The sequence below is a fragment of the Branchiostoma belcheri genome, unplaced genomic scaffold (assembly GCF_001625305.1).
Source record: "Branchiostoma belcheri isolate BF01 breed outbred unplaced genomic scaffold, Haploidv18h27 scaffold4, whole genome shotgun sequence".
Taxonomy (NCBI): domain Eukaryota; kingdom Metazoa; phylum Chordata; class Leptocardii; order Amphioxiformes; family Branchiostomatidae; genus Branchiostoma; species Branchiostoma belcheri.
This window is the reverse complement of record NW_017804020.1, coordinates 7482725-7496165: the sequence shown is the minus strand read 5'-3', so window position 1 is coordinate 7496165 and position 13441 is coordinate 7482725. Positions and strand designations below refer to the sequence as shown.

The 13441-nt window shown below is 41.3% G+C and overlaps 2 protein-coding genes across 2 annotated transcripts; both read right to left on the bottom strand.

Annotated features, from left to right (window-relative positions):
* Positions 1 to 7045: 7045 nt before the first annotated feature.
* On the bottom strand, positions 7046 to 7843 carry LOC109476982 (beta-1,3-galactosyltransferase 5-like). Its single transcript, XM_019777995.1, has one exon. The coding sequence runs from the start codon at positions 7766 to 7768 to the stop codon at positions 7046 to 7048; it is 723 nt and encodes a 240-aa protein (XP_019633554.1). The 5' UTR covers positions 7769 to 7843.
* Positions 7844 to 11437: 3594 nt separating this feature from the next.
* On the bottom strand, positions 11438 to 12996 carry LOC109477123 (toll-like receptor 13). Its single transcript, XM_019778181.1, has one exon. The coding sequence runs from the start codon at positions 12944 to 12946 to the stop codon at positions 11438 to 11440; it is 1509 nt and encodes a 502-aa protein (XP_019633740.1). The 5' UTR covers positions 12947 to 12996.
* Positions 12997 to 13441: the final 445 nt, after the last annotated feature.

Sequence of the window (13441 nt, the reverse complement as noted above, 5' to 3'; positions counted from 1 at the left end):
GGTCCACTTTTTGGTCCACTTTTTTATGTAAAGGCCCACTTTTTGGTCCACTTTTTATGTAAAGGTCCAAGATTTTTCTTGACAAGATGGACTGGAATCGCAGAAAAACTACTCCCTTTGTCATTGAATAAAAATTTATCTCTGATTTTTTCTTGGAAATCCTCTCAAAAATGCACGAAATGCCATTTTAGAAGGTTCATTTTTCAAAATTTTCCGGGGGAGCATGCCTCCGGACCCCCCTAGGAACCTCGCGCCTACGGCGCTCCCCTCAAGCAGTGGGAAGTACCCCCCCCATTCAAAATCCTGGCTACGGGCATGGATCTTATGATCCCTGCATGATAGAGCATGGACCAGGACTGCAATGCATCATTATGGAAGTTCAGACTGCAAAGCTCATGGTATGTACTACAACAGACAGCCTGTATGTAGCAGGATGGCTACTGGACAAGAGAGGGAAAATCTTATAGATATCAACTATCTATGATACTTGATACAGATCTTGTACATATGTAAATATTTAATTAATATTCATGTATATTTGATTAATTTAAAAGAAGTAATCAAGAGAGAGAGCTGGACACCATTCCTGTATTTATATGTGAGTTTGTGGATGTTAATAGCTGTTGAGAGCATGCCCCAAGTTATGCGTTATGCAGAAATATTTATCATGGACGTATGCTGTCAGTATTATGGATATCCTGTTGTACAGTGCAGTTACCAAACACAACAAACAATACAAGTTGGTGTAGACCATACCTTAACATTACAACAATAGTGCAAGACCAGTAGTGAAACTAGAAAACATAAGACTTGGATCCTATACTCATATAAAGAAAGAAAAAAACACATTGTACAGGCTTAACAGGGCTAAAAATTTGAGGTAGGAATAAAAGTTTTCACATTGTATTTGCCATTCAGTAATGGCTTTGAGATCATATCAGCATTGGTACGTTTTTCCGTGAGTAGATTTTACAATAGTTCACAGTAAAAATAATGTTTTGAAACCGTGACGATAAAAAAAGATCTTGAATCTTTAGCCCTGTTTCATATTGCCAGGTGAACAGTATAGTGAACAACATAGCTGGGCCACATTATAACAGATCCATCCAAATTGCCTAGTATACAGGATCATAGTTGAGTGTTCTGTGGGAACTTATTTCTTCTAGAAAACAATTCAGTTTGTTTTTTTTTCCTGGCTGTAAATTCCTGCTTTTCTGCAGCTTAAATCTCCCCTGCCTCTGCTGAGATGTGTCCTTTCTAGAGAGGTCTCTCGTTTATTTTTCTACTTCAATGAGGACTTGAATTTCCCCGACACGTCACCTTTTGCAGATACCACACTCTCCAAAGGGCTCCAGAGAACATTGTACTTCTGCTGTAGGCATGCAGATGAGATGTGAACACATGACTGTGAAAAAAAACACAAGAAGTAGCATGTAAATTATGAAAGCTTCTCGGTATTTTCCCTAAGGTACAAGTTTGTATGTGGACTTGCAAGAAGACCTAGGGACATGTTTGAAATAAATATCTATTTAAGATATTTTGTATGAATTCTTGCCTTGTTGGTCTGTTCTTTTTGGGAGCTGTTTTGAGTAAATGGACTGAGACGATTACACTGTCATTAGGCCACACCAATTTAATTTCTTGGTTTAATAACGGATTCGCCCGCTTCATTTTTTCCTGATTTGCAAATAAAAATAAAAATCCAGAATCAACTGCAAAATGCTCATATTTTGCCCTGAACAGTTGAAAACAGTCCTTTTCATCCTAGTTGTTACAGTTATTCCATCTTTCAATGCAATGGTATCATTAAAAGTTCAAAATTCATTGTTTAAATTTTGAACCAGCCTGGTGTGTTGACTTCATGGCTCCTATCGTACCATTTTGGGCCATAATAGGATGCCTATAGGCCTGTTTTTATTTTTATTTTCTTTCGCCCGCCCGCTCCATTATTTTTCTAGAAAAATCGATCCGTTAACCAAGAAATTAAATTGGTGTGGCCTTAGGAAATGATGTAATTTCTGCATCTGGTGTTCCTCAATGCTGCATAATCAATGATTATATGTAATCTCAGGTATAATAGAATTACCTGAAATTGGGTCAAAATGCAGTAACCTCAGGTCATGTAATCTCATGACACACTGCCTTACCAACATATAAATCAGGTCAAATGGTTGGGAAGGATTTTTTTCTTATGTTTGGTTGTTCTCCCTCTAAAATAACCAAATATATGCACCAAGTGAGGGAGCAGAATTACATGTAACGTTACACATTTTAGTAGCAGATTGATGATTTTGGAAAGCATCAAATTTGGTATGTTTAGATAGCATGTAACAGTGTCAAGTTTTATGGTGACATTTGAAAAGAAACCTATTTATTCCAACTTTCATTAAAAAAATATTTTTAATACATGTACTGGTGTAAAAGAGTTGGGATGTAAGAGACTAGTTGTTTAAGAATTCAATCAGAATATAGTTCTAATTCTCTATCTAAATTAAATCACTTTGTTGAAAATCAAATTATGAATCTGCACAGTTCGTGGTTGTAGGGTACTGCACTGAGAGCGGACTAAAAGTTAAAATTTACAAATGGGAACATCTGAGAAGAAACGTGAAGAAAGAGAAAACAGTGGAGGTACTGAATGATCACAGAGTTAGGTATATTTCCGCCTTGTTGCCATCATATGGAGAGCTGGATATCATATAGTGTTAGCCTGACTAAATCTGCGCTCCTAGCGGCCGGCCCGGTATTACACCAGCCGCCCCCAGAGCGCAGATTTAGTCAGGCTAGATATAGTGTTATTCCAGTGTTCCCAACTTCAAGTGATCTAAACTATTATACCACAAAACGTAAGTATGCTGTTCGAGCTAGTTAGTTCGCTCACTTGAGGTAAGAATCGATTCAGTTGTCGGATTCTGAGTAAAGAACGATTTGTAGCAATCTACCTAACTAGTTGATCCACCTTGTGGAAGTTATTTGATATCGCCTAACTATGAATCCATGATGTTCCCATTACAACACAATGGGTCGCGTACACCTTTCTGGGCTCTCAAAACTTTATGAAATACGCGCAAATGTTTATACCGCATTAAAGGAAAATTATGGAGAAAATCAACATCTCTCGAGTATACACAATCTAGATATCCGCAACGCGATTACAAAATTAAGAATTTGTTGGCATAAATTAAACATAGAAATGTAAAAAAACTACCCAATGACCACAGGTTTCATCCATTTTGTCCAAATATGATTGAAAATGAGCGCAATTCTATAATGTATTGTTCACTATACAATGTTTCTCTCAGTGGTTCTCTCACCTGCTTACGTTTCGATGCCTATCGGTCACCTTCCTCATTCTCACTGGAGTACTGTTTCTCGCCGCTCGGTGTAGCCGATCTAGGTGGCGCTTTTGCGACGTGAACACAATACTTGTACATGTACCAACCAAACCATGGAGGTAGAATACCTCCATGACCAAACAAATATGTAGTTGCGTCGCCTTGTGATCAAAGAAGAGGAGGACAAAGAACTAGAGACACCGCATGTCGAGAGGACCTTCACACGCGGCGGCAACAATTCATTATAACTTTCTGCATGCACTCCTTTAAAATTGTATAATGTTAGACTTTTGGACCGTTTTCAGGCCAATAAACTGTATAGTCTGGGTGTATGACGTAATAAGATTGGAATGCGGAGTGTGACCATATTTGGGCATGGGGACAGGCCCAAATATGGGCATGTAGGCAGCAACAGGTGTGGCCATGTGTGCAGATGTTGTTGATTGGCTGTTCGCTTGATTACTTTATCTGCTACCACTTGCGCATGATACGTTGTGGTTGATTTTCTTGGGAACAGAACCTAGATGGACATTAGACGTTATAGAAGACATGATAACCAATCAAGACTGTAAGAAAGGCAACGCAGTTCAATACAACATGCTATTTGAGTCTTAATTCTCTTCACGAGAACTCACTACGGTAAAGGTGACCACTAGATCATGTGTATGATATGTAAAATAGCGTAGATATGTATAAAACAATTTTTATAAGCTTCACAACATTAACATTTTCATTTCATCAGAGTTATCAACCAAGGATTGAGGTGTTCAAGAATTTATTCTTTCCTAGAACTATCACATAGTGGAGCTGTCACCAAGTACAGTAGAGGCATTGTCATTAGATAGCTTTAAACAATGTTTAGAGTTAGATGTTCAAGGGTTAGGTGTAACAAGTCGATCGGTGTAATGTAGCCAGCTGCCGCCGCGCCGTGTGCCTCCGAAGCAGGTGTGTTACGCCGAAGGGCCTCTGCAATACCTTAGAGAGCCACTAGAATGCCCAAATTCGAACTTTTTCCACACTACGAGCTACCTACAAAAATGTTTTTAAAATCCACAACATCAAATGTTATCCCGTCTAGTCACATTCCGTCATCAAAATGACCACAGAAGCTCCAAAAAAGCAGCTATTTTGCTGAAAACCACACCAGATATTTACTCATCATCTATCATTAGTTTAGGTGTAACAAGTCGATCGGTGTAGCTGAAGAGTATGTAGCCGAAGCTGGTGAGTTACGCCGAAAGGCGGTTATACCGGCTATACAGATACAGATCATCACTCAAAAATCAAGACCATAGCATGTGCACAGCACGAGATATCATACTCATGCACCCCGCTGCAGTACCTTACAAAACCACCAGAGTACCCAAAATTGACCTTGACCTTCCTTATCCTACCTACCATATATCATAAAGATACATGCACCACACCCCAAGTTATAACCGATTATAAAATAAGCAATCTACATGTATATATACTGTACCTTGTATTTGAATTGTTTGAAAGTAAAAGTCCTTTAATCGCTTTGGGAGTAGAAAATTAGAAATTTGTATTATGTGAAATTCGAAAATGTCGTAAGAAAGCAAACCTGTATCTGTATACCTCCAGTAAAGACCTCCTATCCTACATTTATCAATGGATCTATCCAGGCTGACTGGCCCCGGGGCAGAGCATTAAGTTTTTTGCATGGGACAAATGTTAAATACGGTAGAAAATTGCTAAACACTAGCCTCTACCAGGCTTCGGGAGGCGGCTGGAAAGAGTAGAAAGTAGAAATCGTCCAGATAGAGAGGTAACATGCCAAGGGACTTGGTCCGCGCTGAGATTACAGTTTGCCTATTACTTTACAAGAGAACGTTATGCCTCGAGAGAGGGTTATACCCGCCACGGAAGCCTACACAGATGGCTGAACAAAATAATCTGCTGTTCGTATCTTGAAATTTCATCTGTGTTGGTAGAAATAATTATGAAGCCAGTTATTAATTTAAACTGTAATTTCCAACACAACAAATTGGACTTACCCAAATTTTCGACTGTACAACTTCAGTCTTTGTCTCCGAAACTCCAACCTTCTGTTCTTGTTTCCATTTTTTAAGTGAACACTTGTGTGTCTTGGAGGAAGAACTTGGCAATGACGTCGACGCACCGTGACGTCACAGTGCTCATCCCGCTGTGTAAGGAGAACCGGGATGAGGAGGAACTGAAGAAGTGCCAAACGGTACACTACAGGTGAGACATTGGGGACAACGTATGCGCATGTCAGGTGCCGCATTCGACTTATGAGAAGTCCTCTTACACTACTCTCCAAGCAGATGTTTGCTTATTTTTGGGCTTTTTACCTCCATGAAAAATGGAGGTATTGTTTTTGGCTTGTCTGTATGTCTGTTTGTGTTTCCGCACATTTGTAGCCAGCATAACTTTTCAACCTTTGGATGGATTGTAATGATATTTGGTATGTAGGTAGGTGTTGGGTAGTCAAAGGTCAAGGTCAATTTTGGGGCCTCCTGGTGGCTGACCTTGGTACTGCAGCAGAATTTCCGTTTTTTTAAAAATCTTTTAGGCCACAGCAATTAAATATTAAGGATGACATCCTCCGCAGACTCCAAATCTAATGCGATAGGGCGAAAACAAAACAAGGCCGGCCCCAAAAATTCCTACATTTTCAAATTTTGACATCATAAACCTTGTCAAGCAAGGAATGGTACCTACTTTGTGCTAAGTTAACTGCCAACTATTTGTTACACCCATTTGTCACTGACACAACTTTGAAAAATAAGTTTTCAATCATTGTACAAATGACTTCCATTCAGTGGGAACATCACATATACACAGCCACCATCACAAATGGAAGAAATAAAATACATCACTGCATCAAAAAAAGTAAAAGACAAAACAAGATATCAGCGCCTTGCCTTTTCTCATCTTTTCATATTTATCTGCCATCCACGTTTCGGCATGGTAACAGACATTTTTGCACATTTTCGGCATGTTGACCACTGTCAGAGGGCAACGAAATTTCTTTTTCCAAAATCAGGCAAAAGGAATTCGCGCGCTGATGTCATCCATGAATGTTACTTGCTGTGGCCTTAGGGGGGAGTTCGAGTTCATTGCGATTGGTTGAAATGCGGGTGTAAACTTACGAAAGATCGCAATAAACACCAACCCTCGGATAGAAGTTCAACAAGATGGCGACAACTTCAAGATCAAGACTGTCTCTGTCAAGACTACGGAGGTCAAGTTTAAGATCGGGGAGGAGTTTGAAGACGACCTGCCAATTGGGAAAGTCAAGATCATTAATTTAATATTCCTTTAAACTACGAGATAATTATAAGTTACGTAAGCTAGAAAGGTAACATTTGTTTACCTTCATATGTTGAAGCCTAACAAACTGTACTACTCTGTTTATTCCTATAAAAACACTTTTCCCCCATTTGCTACATAATGTAATCTAACACCACAGGATGTCTGCTACAGCACCTGGTTACCATGGTGACAGACGTCTGGTCTAGGTCATTGACCTTATTTGTTTGGTGAAGTGAAAACACGCAGACAAACGCACCGAAAGCGGGAGCAACAAAATGCAACAACTGATCAATGGATATTTCAAAAACACATTCACAACCTCGTTCACAAATACATGTATTATATTATCATCTTTCACTAGTTTACTGTATCAAACAGGACGGCCATGTACGAGCTAGAACACGAGTTGCCTAGCAACTAGTGACTCTGCGCCACGCCGCCAGCATGGAAAATTCCTTTTTGAACCAATGAGCGGCCAGTACTTTATCGCTCCTACAAGATGGAAATTCCATCCAAAGCTTGAAGCGTTCGTCGTGCGCGAAGGTCACACCGCCCAGTTTCTCCAAACAGAGTCCCAGGAACACGTCCTCGAGAAACAGGTACTTCAAGGTCAACGACACCTGGTAGAGCAAGCCCGTGATGTCGTTAGAAAGGACGTAAGTGAATCCGCAGGGGTATTTGGGAAACGTGTCCCTGGGATAGTCTTGCCGGCTGAGGTACCACTTGTTCCCGGGAGTGCGGTTCGGCTTCCCTCCGGTGTTGTATATCCAACCCATCACAAATCTCTCTGTCTTGTTTGAACCCAGTCCCCGCAGATCTCTTAGTAAGGTAAAGATATTCACAAACGTGTCGTCGTCAGCTTTCATAAAGAACTTCGCTCCGGGGCAGAATTCTGACGCCCACTTCAGACACATGACGGTCTTTAGATTCAAATTTCTATACGAATCGATGAAGTTCCCCTGGATGATGTCTTGGTGGGCTTGGCTTTCGTGGTCCAGTCCTCTTTGTGTCGTAGCTTTGTCGGTTGTTCCCACTGCGAATAGCGTTCTGATACCAGGTATGCTAGTGTCGTTACCCCATGTCTGCCGAATGGCGCGTCGCTGGGCGTGGTTTCCTGGCGACGAGGTAACCATGACGACGAGAATGACGTCACCACCGCTGCATTTCTCAGGACTGTTGATGACGTAGGTGTACGGATATGGACTGATGACAGCTGATTCGTTGGTGTTCGAACGGACGGACCCATTCACTGTCATGTTACCTGAATGAATGAATGAATTGATGAGTGAACGAATGAATGGGTGGATATATGAATGAATGGATTTATGAATGAAAGAATGGGTAGATGGGGGGGGGCGCATGGCATAGCGGCAGCGTGCTCGACTCGGAACCAAAAGGTCCCGGATTCGAGTCCTGACATGCCACCGATCTTGTGCTCTTGGGAAAGGCACTTTGCACGACTTTCCTGAGTATTGTCTTGTCCTGTATTTGTCCTCTAGATCTGCGTTCGTGGCGGCATAAAATAAGTTGATATAACTTGAGTGTGCCGTCACCATGTCTACTCATGAAATGTTGGAATAATAAAATGGGTAGATGGCCATTATGAATGAATGAATGAATGGATGGATGGATAGATGGATGGATATACGAATGAATGGATGGGTAGATGAATGAATTGAAGACCAAATGAATGAATGAATGGATGAATTGATGGGTGACTATATTGACGGATAAATTAATGAATGAATGAATTGATGGGTGGATGAATGAATGAATTTATGAATGAATGGGTGGATGGATGGATGAATTGATGGGTGGATGAATGAATGGATTTATGAATGAATGGGTGGATGGATGGATGGATGGATGAATTGATGGGTGTATGAATGAATGACTTTATGAATGGATGGATGGATGGACGGATGAATAGATGGATGAATAAATGGATGAATTTACGAATGAATGGATGAATAGGTGAATGAATACTATTGAAGACTGAATTAATCAATGAATTGATGGGTGAATAAATTGTTGGATGAATGTATGAATTGATAGGTGGATGAAGGAATGAAGGAATCTAGGGATGGAGGGATGAATGGAGGGATGCTAACCGTATGTATCGCCCGCACAGCTAACTAACAAAAAGACAACACATGTACCTTCTGAAGCATTCCGGTTTGACGTTTGACTGAGATGGGGGTTTTGTTGGAACCAGTTGATGTAGATAAATCCTGCGAAGATGCCCAGACAGACGACTGTCTTCAAGGTCAGTCTGACCTTCACGCGGACCATGGCTGTTCTTCCGGTCTGTAATATGAGGAGAGTCTGTAATCACGTGACTATGGCGTATTATGGCACACACACACACACACAAGCACACACACACAAGCACACACACACGCACACACAAGCACACACACACACAAGCACACATGCACACACACGCGCGCTTAAACAAGACTTGAGGTGACAAAAAATGATATCGCAACCAAACAGATGTTTCATTCTTGTATTATATATTATTATTAATAAGGCTTTTCTGGCGTTTCCTCATAAATTATGCAAATAAGGTACTGATTTGAATAAATTATGTTTAGTGATGCTCACCATCAACTTCCAATTATGGCAAGTATTAAATTCCCAACAGTTACCAAAATAAGATTGTACCAATTTTCCTTTAATTATGCAAATTAGGTCTTCATTTGCATACTCAATATCTGCCAATGATCTTGTCGTTCTCAATTACATATGTCTAAAGTGTTTCATAGCCCTAATATGGAATACAGCAGATTTATAGAATATCCTCATTAATTATGAAAATTAGATCCTGATTTGCATAATTTTATCTTAATTATGTCAAGCATCACTTAAGCTACTTACAGACCAAAAATCTCGACGATCCATCAAACATTTATTTAAATTGTTGATGTTTCGTTAATCAAAACAGCCCGGCCGGGCCCCAGTTTGGAAATGTGACCTCAGCATGAGGGACAGCTGGGCCACCAAACATTGCCCCGGCGGTCGGTGAATGTTAAAGATGAGGAACGAGTTTCTCTTTTTGTTTTACGATTTGTATGTTTTGTTGTCTTTTAGATCCTACTTTTATATCTTATATCGTGCGTTATGTTCCAATCGTTCAATCAACTGAACTTTTTTTAGACGGAGTAGTTCAATGCAAGGCCTATACGACCACTTCTAGGCATTGCACTAGACATATGAGAGAAACATGGCTATGTCAAGAGATGGCGGTGAACGTTTGATTTGAAAGCCTGTAGCTTGTAGGTTGGTGGGAAACACTTGTCAGGGAGGGAAGTCCAAAGCTTGGCCGTACGGGGAAAGAAACTGTCACTTTAAAAGGATTTCGAACAAGGAATCTGGAATTTTGGAGAACCTAGTGGAACACTGAAAAGTTCTGAGTGGTGAAACTAGTTGGGTGAGTTCTGCAAAGCAATGACCATGAGCAGGAACTGAACTGTACATGCTCCAATCAATTGGTAATTATTTGGGGGATCGTTTTCATTATAATTTTACCTCGTACACGCCGTGCAATAACAGTAATTCATGCCGGGCAATAGCCGCTGACCTATACAGTGCAATAAGCCAAACAACACAAACCGCGCAATATACTCTTTGTAATGCTATTCTTTTATTGAAAATAACTACTACAGTAATACAGATGCTTTTTTAAAATAATGTTCAATTAATATATAGTTAATCCCAGATTTTAAACCTCTTATCACTAAGTTTGATCAATTTAAATGTCATCTGTGTATGTAATAGTCGTTGTCATTGTTAATGTTGTCCTGCATGCTCGGCCATTACTGGCTGGCATGACCTGGAGTTCTTGTATATTTCTTGTTCACTGAATAAAGAATGATTTACACATGAATGTGTATTTGGTTCAACTTGCCTAGTATACATACACACACGCGCGCGCTAAAAACAATACCTCCATTTTCATGGAGGTAAAAATACTGCCTTGTTCAGCAACTTCTTATTTCGTCCTGAGTCATACTATGGCAGCCCACCACAGAGCACTGAAGCCGACTGTAGGTGGGCGGTAGTAGCCATGGGAGGCGACTGGGCGCCGGGCCAACACAACACAGCATTTATAACAGTGCATAGTAACGTTACATGGCCAAAGATACAACAGTACAATCATTACATGTTTCTACGATTGACCACGAATCTCACGGTCAAAGTCATTTCTTCATATCACAGGACAAAGAACTATAAGTTGACATCACACCGAATTCAAAATTATTCATGAAACTTTTATTGATACACTTATTAAAAATGTAGTAAATATAATAGTGGTTAGGGATAAATAAAGTACAGAGTACATTACAGTAGATATCTACACATACAAATGCCAGTGTAATAAAGTTACCAGGTAAATGTCTGTAGTGCTCAAGCTCAAGCCTATTGACGCTATATGATGGTTAATAACGAAATATGAAATTAATATTATATAAAAGTTAAAAAAACTAAAAAAAAACTGATTATCTGATACGGTTACCATTTAGGCTTTTAAGTAAAACTACATATTCAGCACAGAGCAGACAAAAGTAACAAAAAGACACCATTTTCTGGAATAGTAACCGCATTTCCTTGGAAGGAATCAAAGAACTAATCTGCAAGCATACAAGTATTCTTCGGGGAAAGGGGAGTTTATATTGGCCAAGTCGGTTACAGGAGGTCAATATAGACTGCACTTGCTCCACAGAATCTGCTTGGAGATTATGAGAGAACTTACTCCAAAAAACAATAACAGTCTGGTAAACTTGATCTTGATCTACACCCTACAGCGGTAGAAGGGGCACGTCATCCCCATCTCCGAACCACTGTTCGTCTGGATCTGGTAATAGAATGTCATCTTGCAGTTCCGGAATGTTCCGCATGGGGGCATGGACCTGCACTTCCACAATGTTCCTTACTGGAGCCTGTTCTTGCTGTTCCTGAATGTTCCGTACCGGCTCTTCCGGAATGTTCCGTTCCGGAGCGTTCTGTTCCGGACCCTGTACCTGCTGCTGAGGCTCTGGGTCCCGGGGTAGAGGATCGCCTAGAGCGTCTCGCAGCCGCCTCCAGAACAGCGGCCTTTTCCGCACGTCGTGTGGCCACTCCAGGTACGTGTCTCTCTTTACTACGGCGTTCAGATGGCGGAACTGTTTCAGCATTTCGTTAGGAATCCTCTCCAGAAACACCAGGATGAGACGCACCCCTCCCCCCTCCTCAAACATGTGGTACTGGGCCAGCTGGAACTCGTACTCGCACCACTTACTCTTCAGGAAGTTCCTGGTGATGAGGCAGACGGTTCTCCGGCTGTTTTCCACGGCATCCGCGATGTTTTCCACAATGGGAGCGCCCACTGCAAAGTCCCTTTCGTGTATTACCAGACTGTAGTCAGGTTCCAGATTCTCTATCGCTTCATGTATAACCCACCGGACGTCCCGGTTGTTGTAGGCAAGAAAAGCATCGTGCGTGTATCTGGGCGGATCTTGGTTCTTGACTTCGCCAATCTTCGGTCTCCTCCACTTGTCCAACATCCACAGGTAGTACTGAACACGGCCGACGTGGTAGTCGACCAGGAAAATGGTCGTCATGGCGACGAAGATGCCAGAAGAGGCGAGTACACAAGCCAGGAGGCGGTTGGGCCGGAATCCATGACTACAGACTATGTCGAAAAACTTTCGTTCCGATGGATCCTGTCTGTCCTTAGATTGTTGTTTCTGCGTCAACCCGTCTTTCAAACGTCTTCCACGCAATCCAGCTGGACGGTAACATGTGTACCCTTGACCTAAGTCAGGATAGGGGTTGTGGAAGTTCGCTACCCTGTCGTATTTATCCAGGGCCCACTCGACAAACCACATTGACTTACAGTCACACAGGAACGGGTTGTCTGCAATGTGGATAGACTCTAACCGATAGACAACAGGACCCAGTGTTGTTTGATTTAAAACAGCTAAACTGTTGCTCCTCAGATTCAGGTGTCTTAACCCGTACAGACGCTGAAAGGCGTCCCCAATCACTGCTATCCTGTTGGCTTCCAGGTTTAGATGTGTAAGGTTACTTAAACCTTCAAATGTTGACTTAGTTATATTCTTTATCTTGTTGTTTCTGAGATCCAGGAACTGTAGCCCCGATAGTCCACGGAAGGCGGATGGCATAACGGTGCTGATCTCGTTATGACTCAGATCCAGGAACTGTAGCCACGATAGTCCACGGAAGGCGGATGGCATAACGGTGCTGATCTCGTTATGGCTGAGATCTAGGAACTGTAGGCGCCATAGTATACTGAAGGCGGATGGCATGACGGTGTTGATAATGTTATGACTCAGATCCAAATGTTCCAGCTGGTACGTTGTCAGTTGCCCTTTTTCGATACGCTGGATTTGGTTGTGAGAAAGAGTCAGCGTTTTCAAGCTTCCCCTTATTGCTCCTGGTATTTCATCTCGTATTTTTGTTATACCATTGTTATCCAGCCTAAGTGTTTCTATAACTGATTGCCAACAAGTACGAAAATCAACATGTCCAAAAAAATGATCGAGTTCATTATTAGAAAGGTCAAGATACCGTAAACTCGCAATGCAGTGTGTATAGGAGAATGCTCCCAATCTGTTGTGTTGCAAATCAAGCACAGTGATATTCCGAGGGAGACAATCGACGAGAACTTCTTCAATTTCATTATGACTCAAATTCAGATGATTCACGCTTTTTAAACCACTGAAGTTAAATGATATAGGGTTGGAACATGGTGTTTGACCTGTGTCTCTGTTGTTGTGTAACTTATTGTGACTGAGATCAAG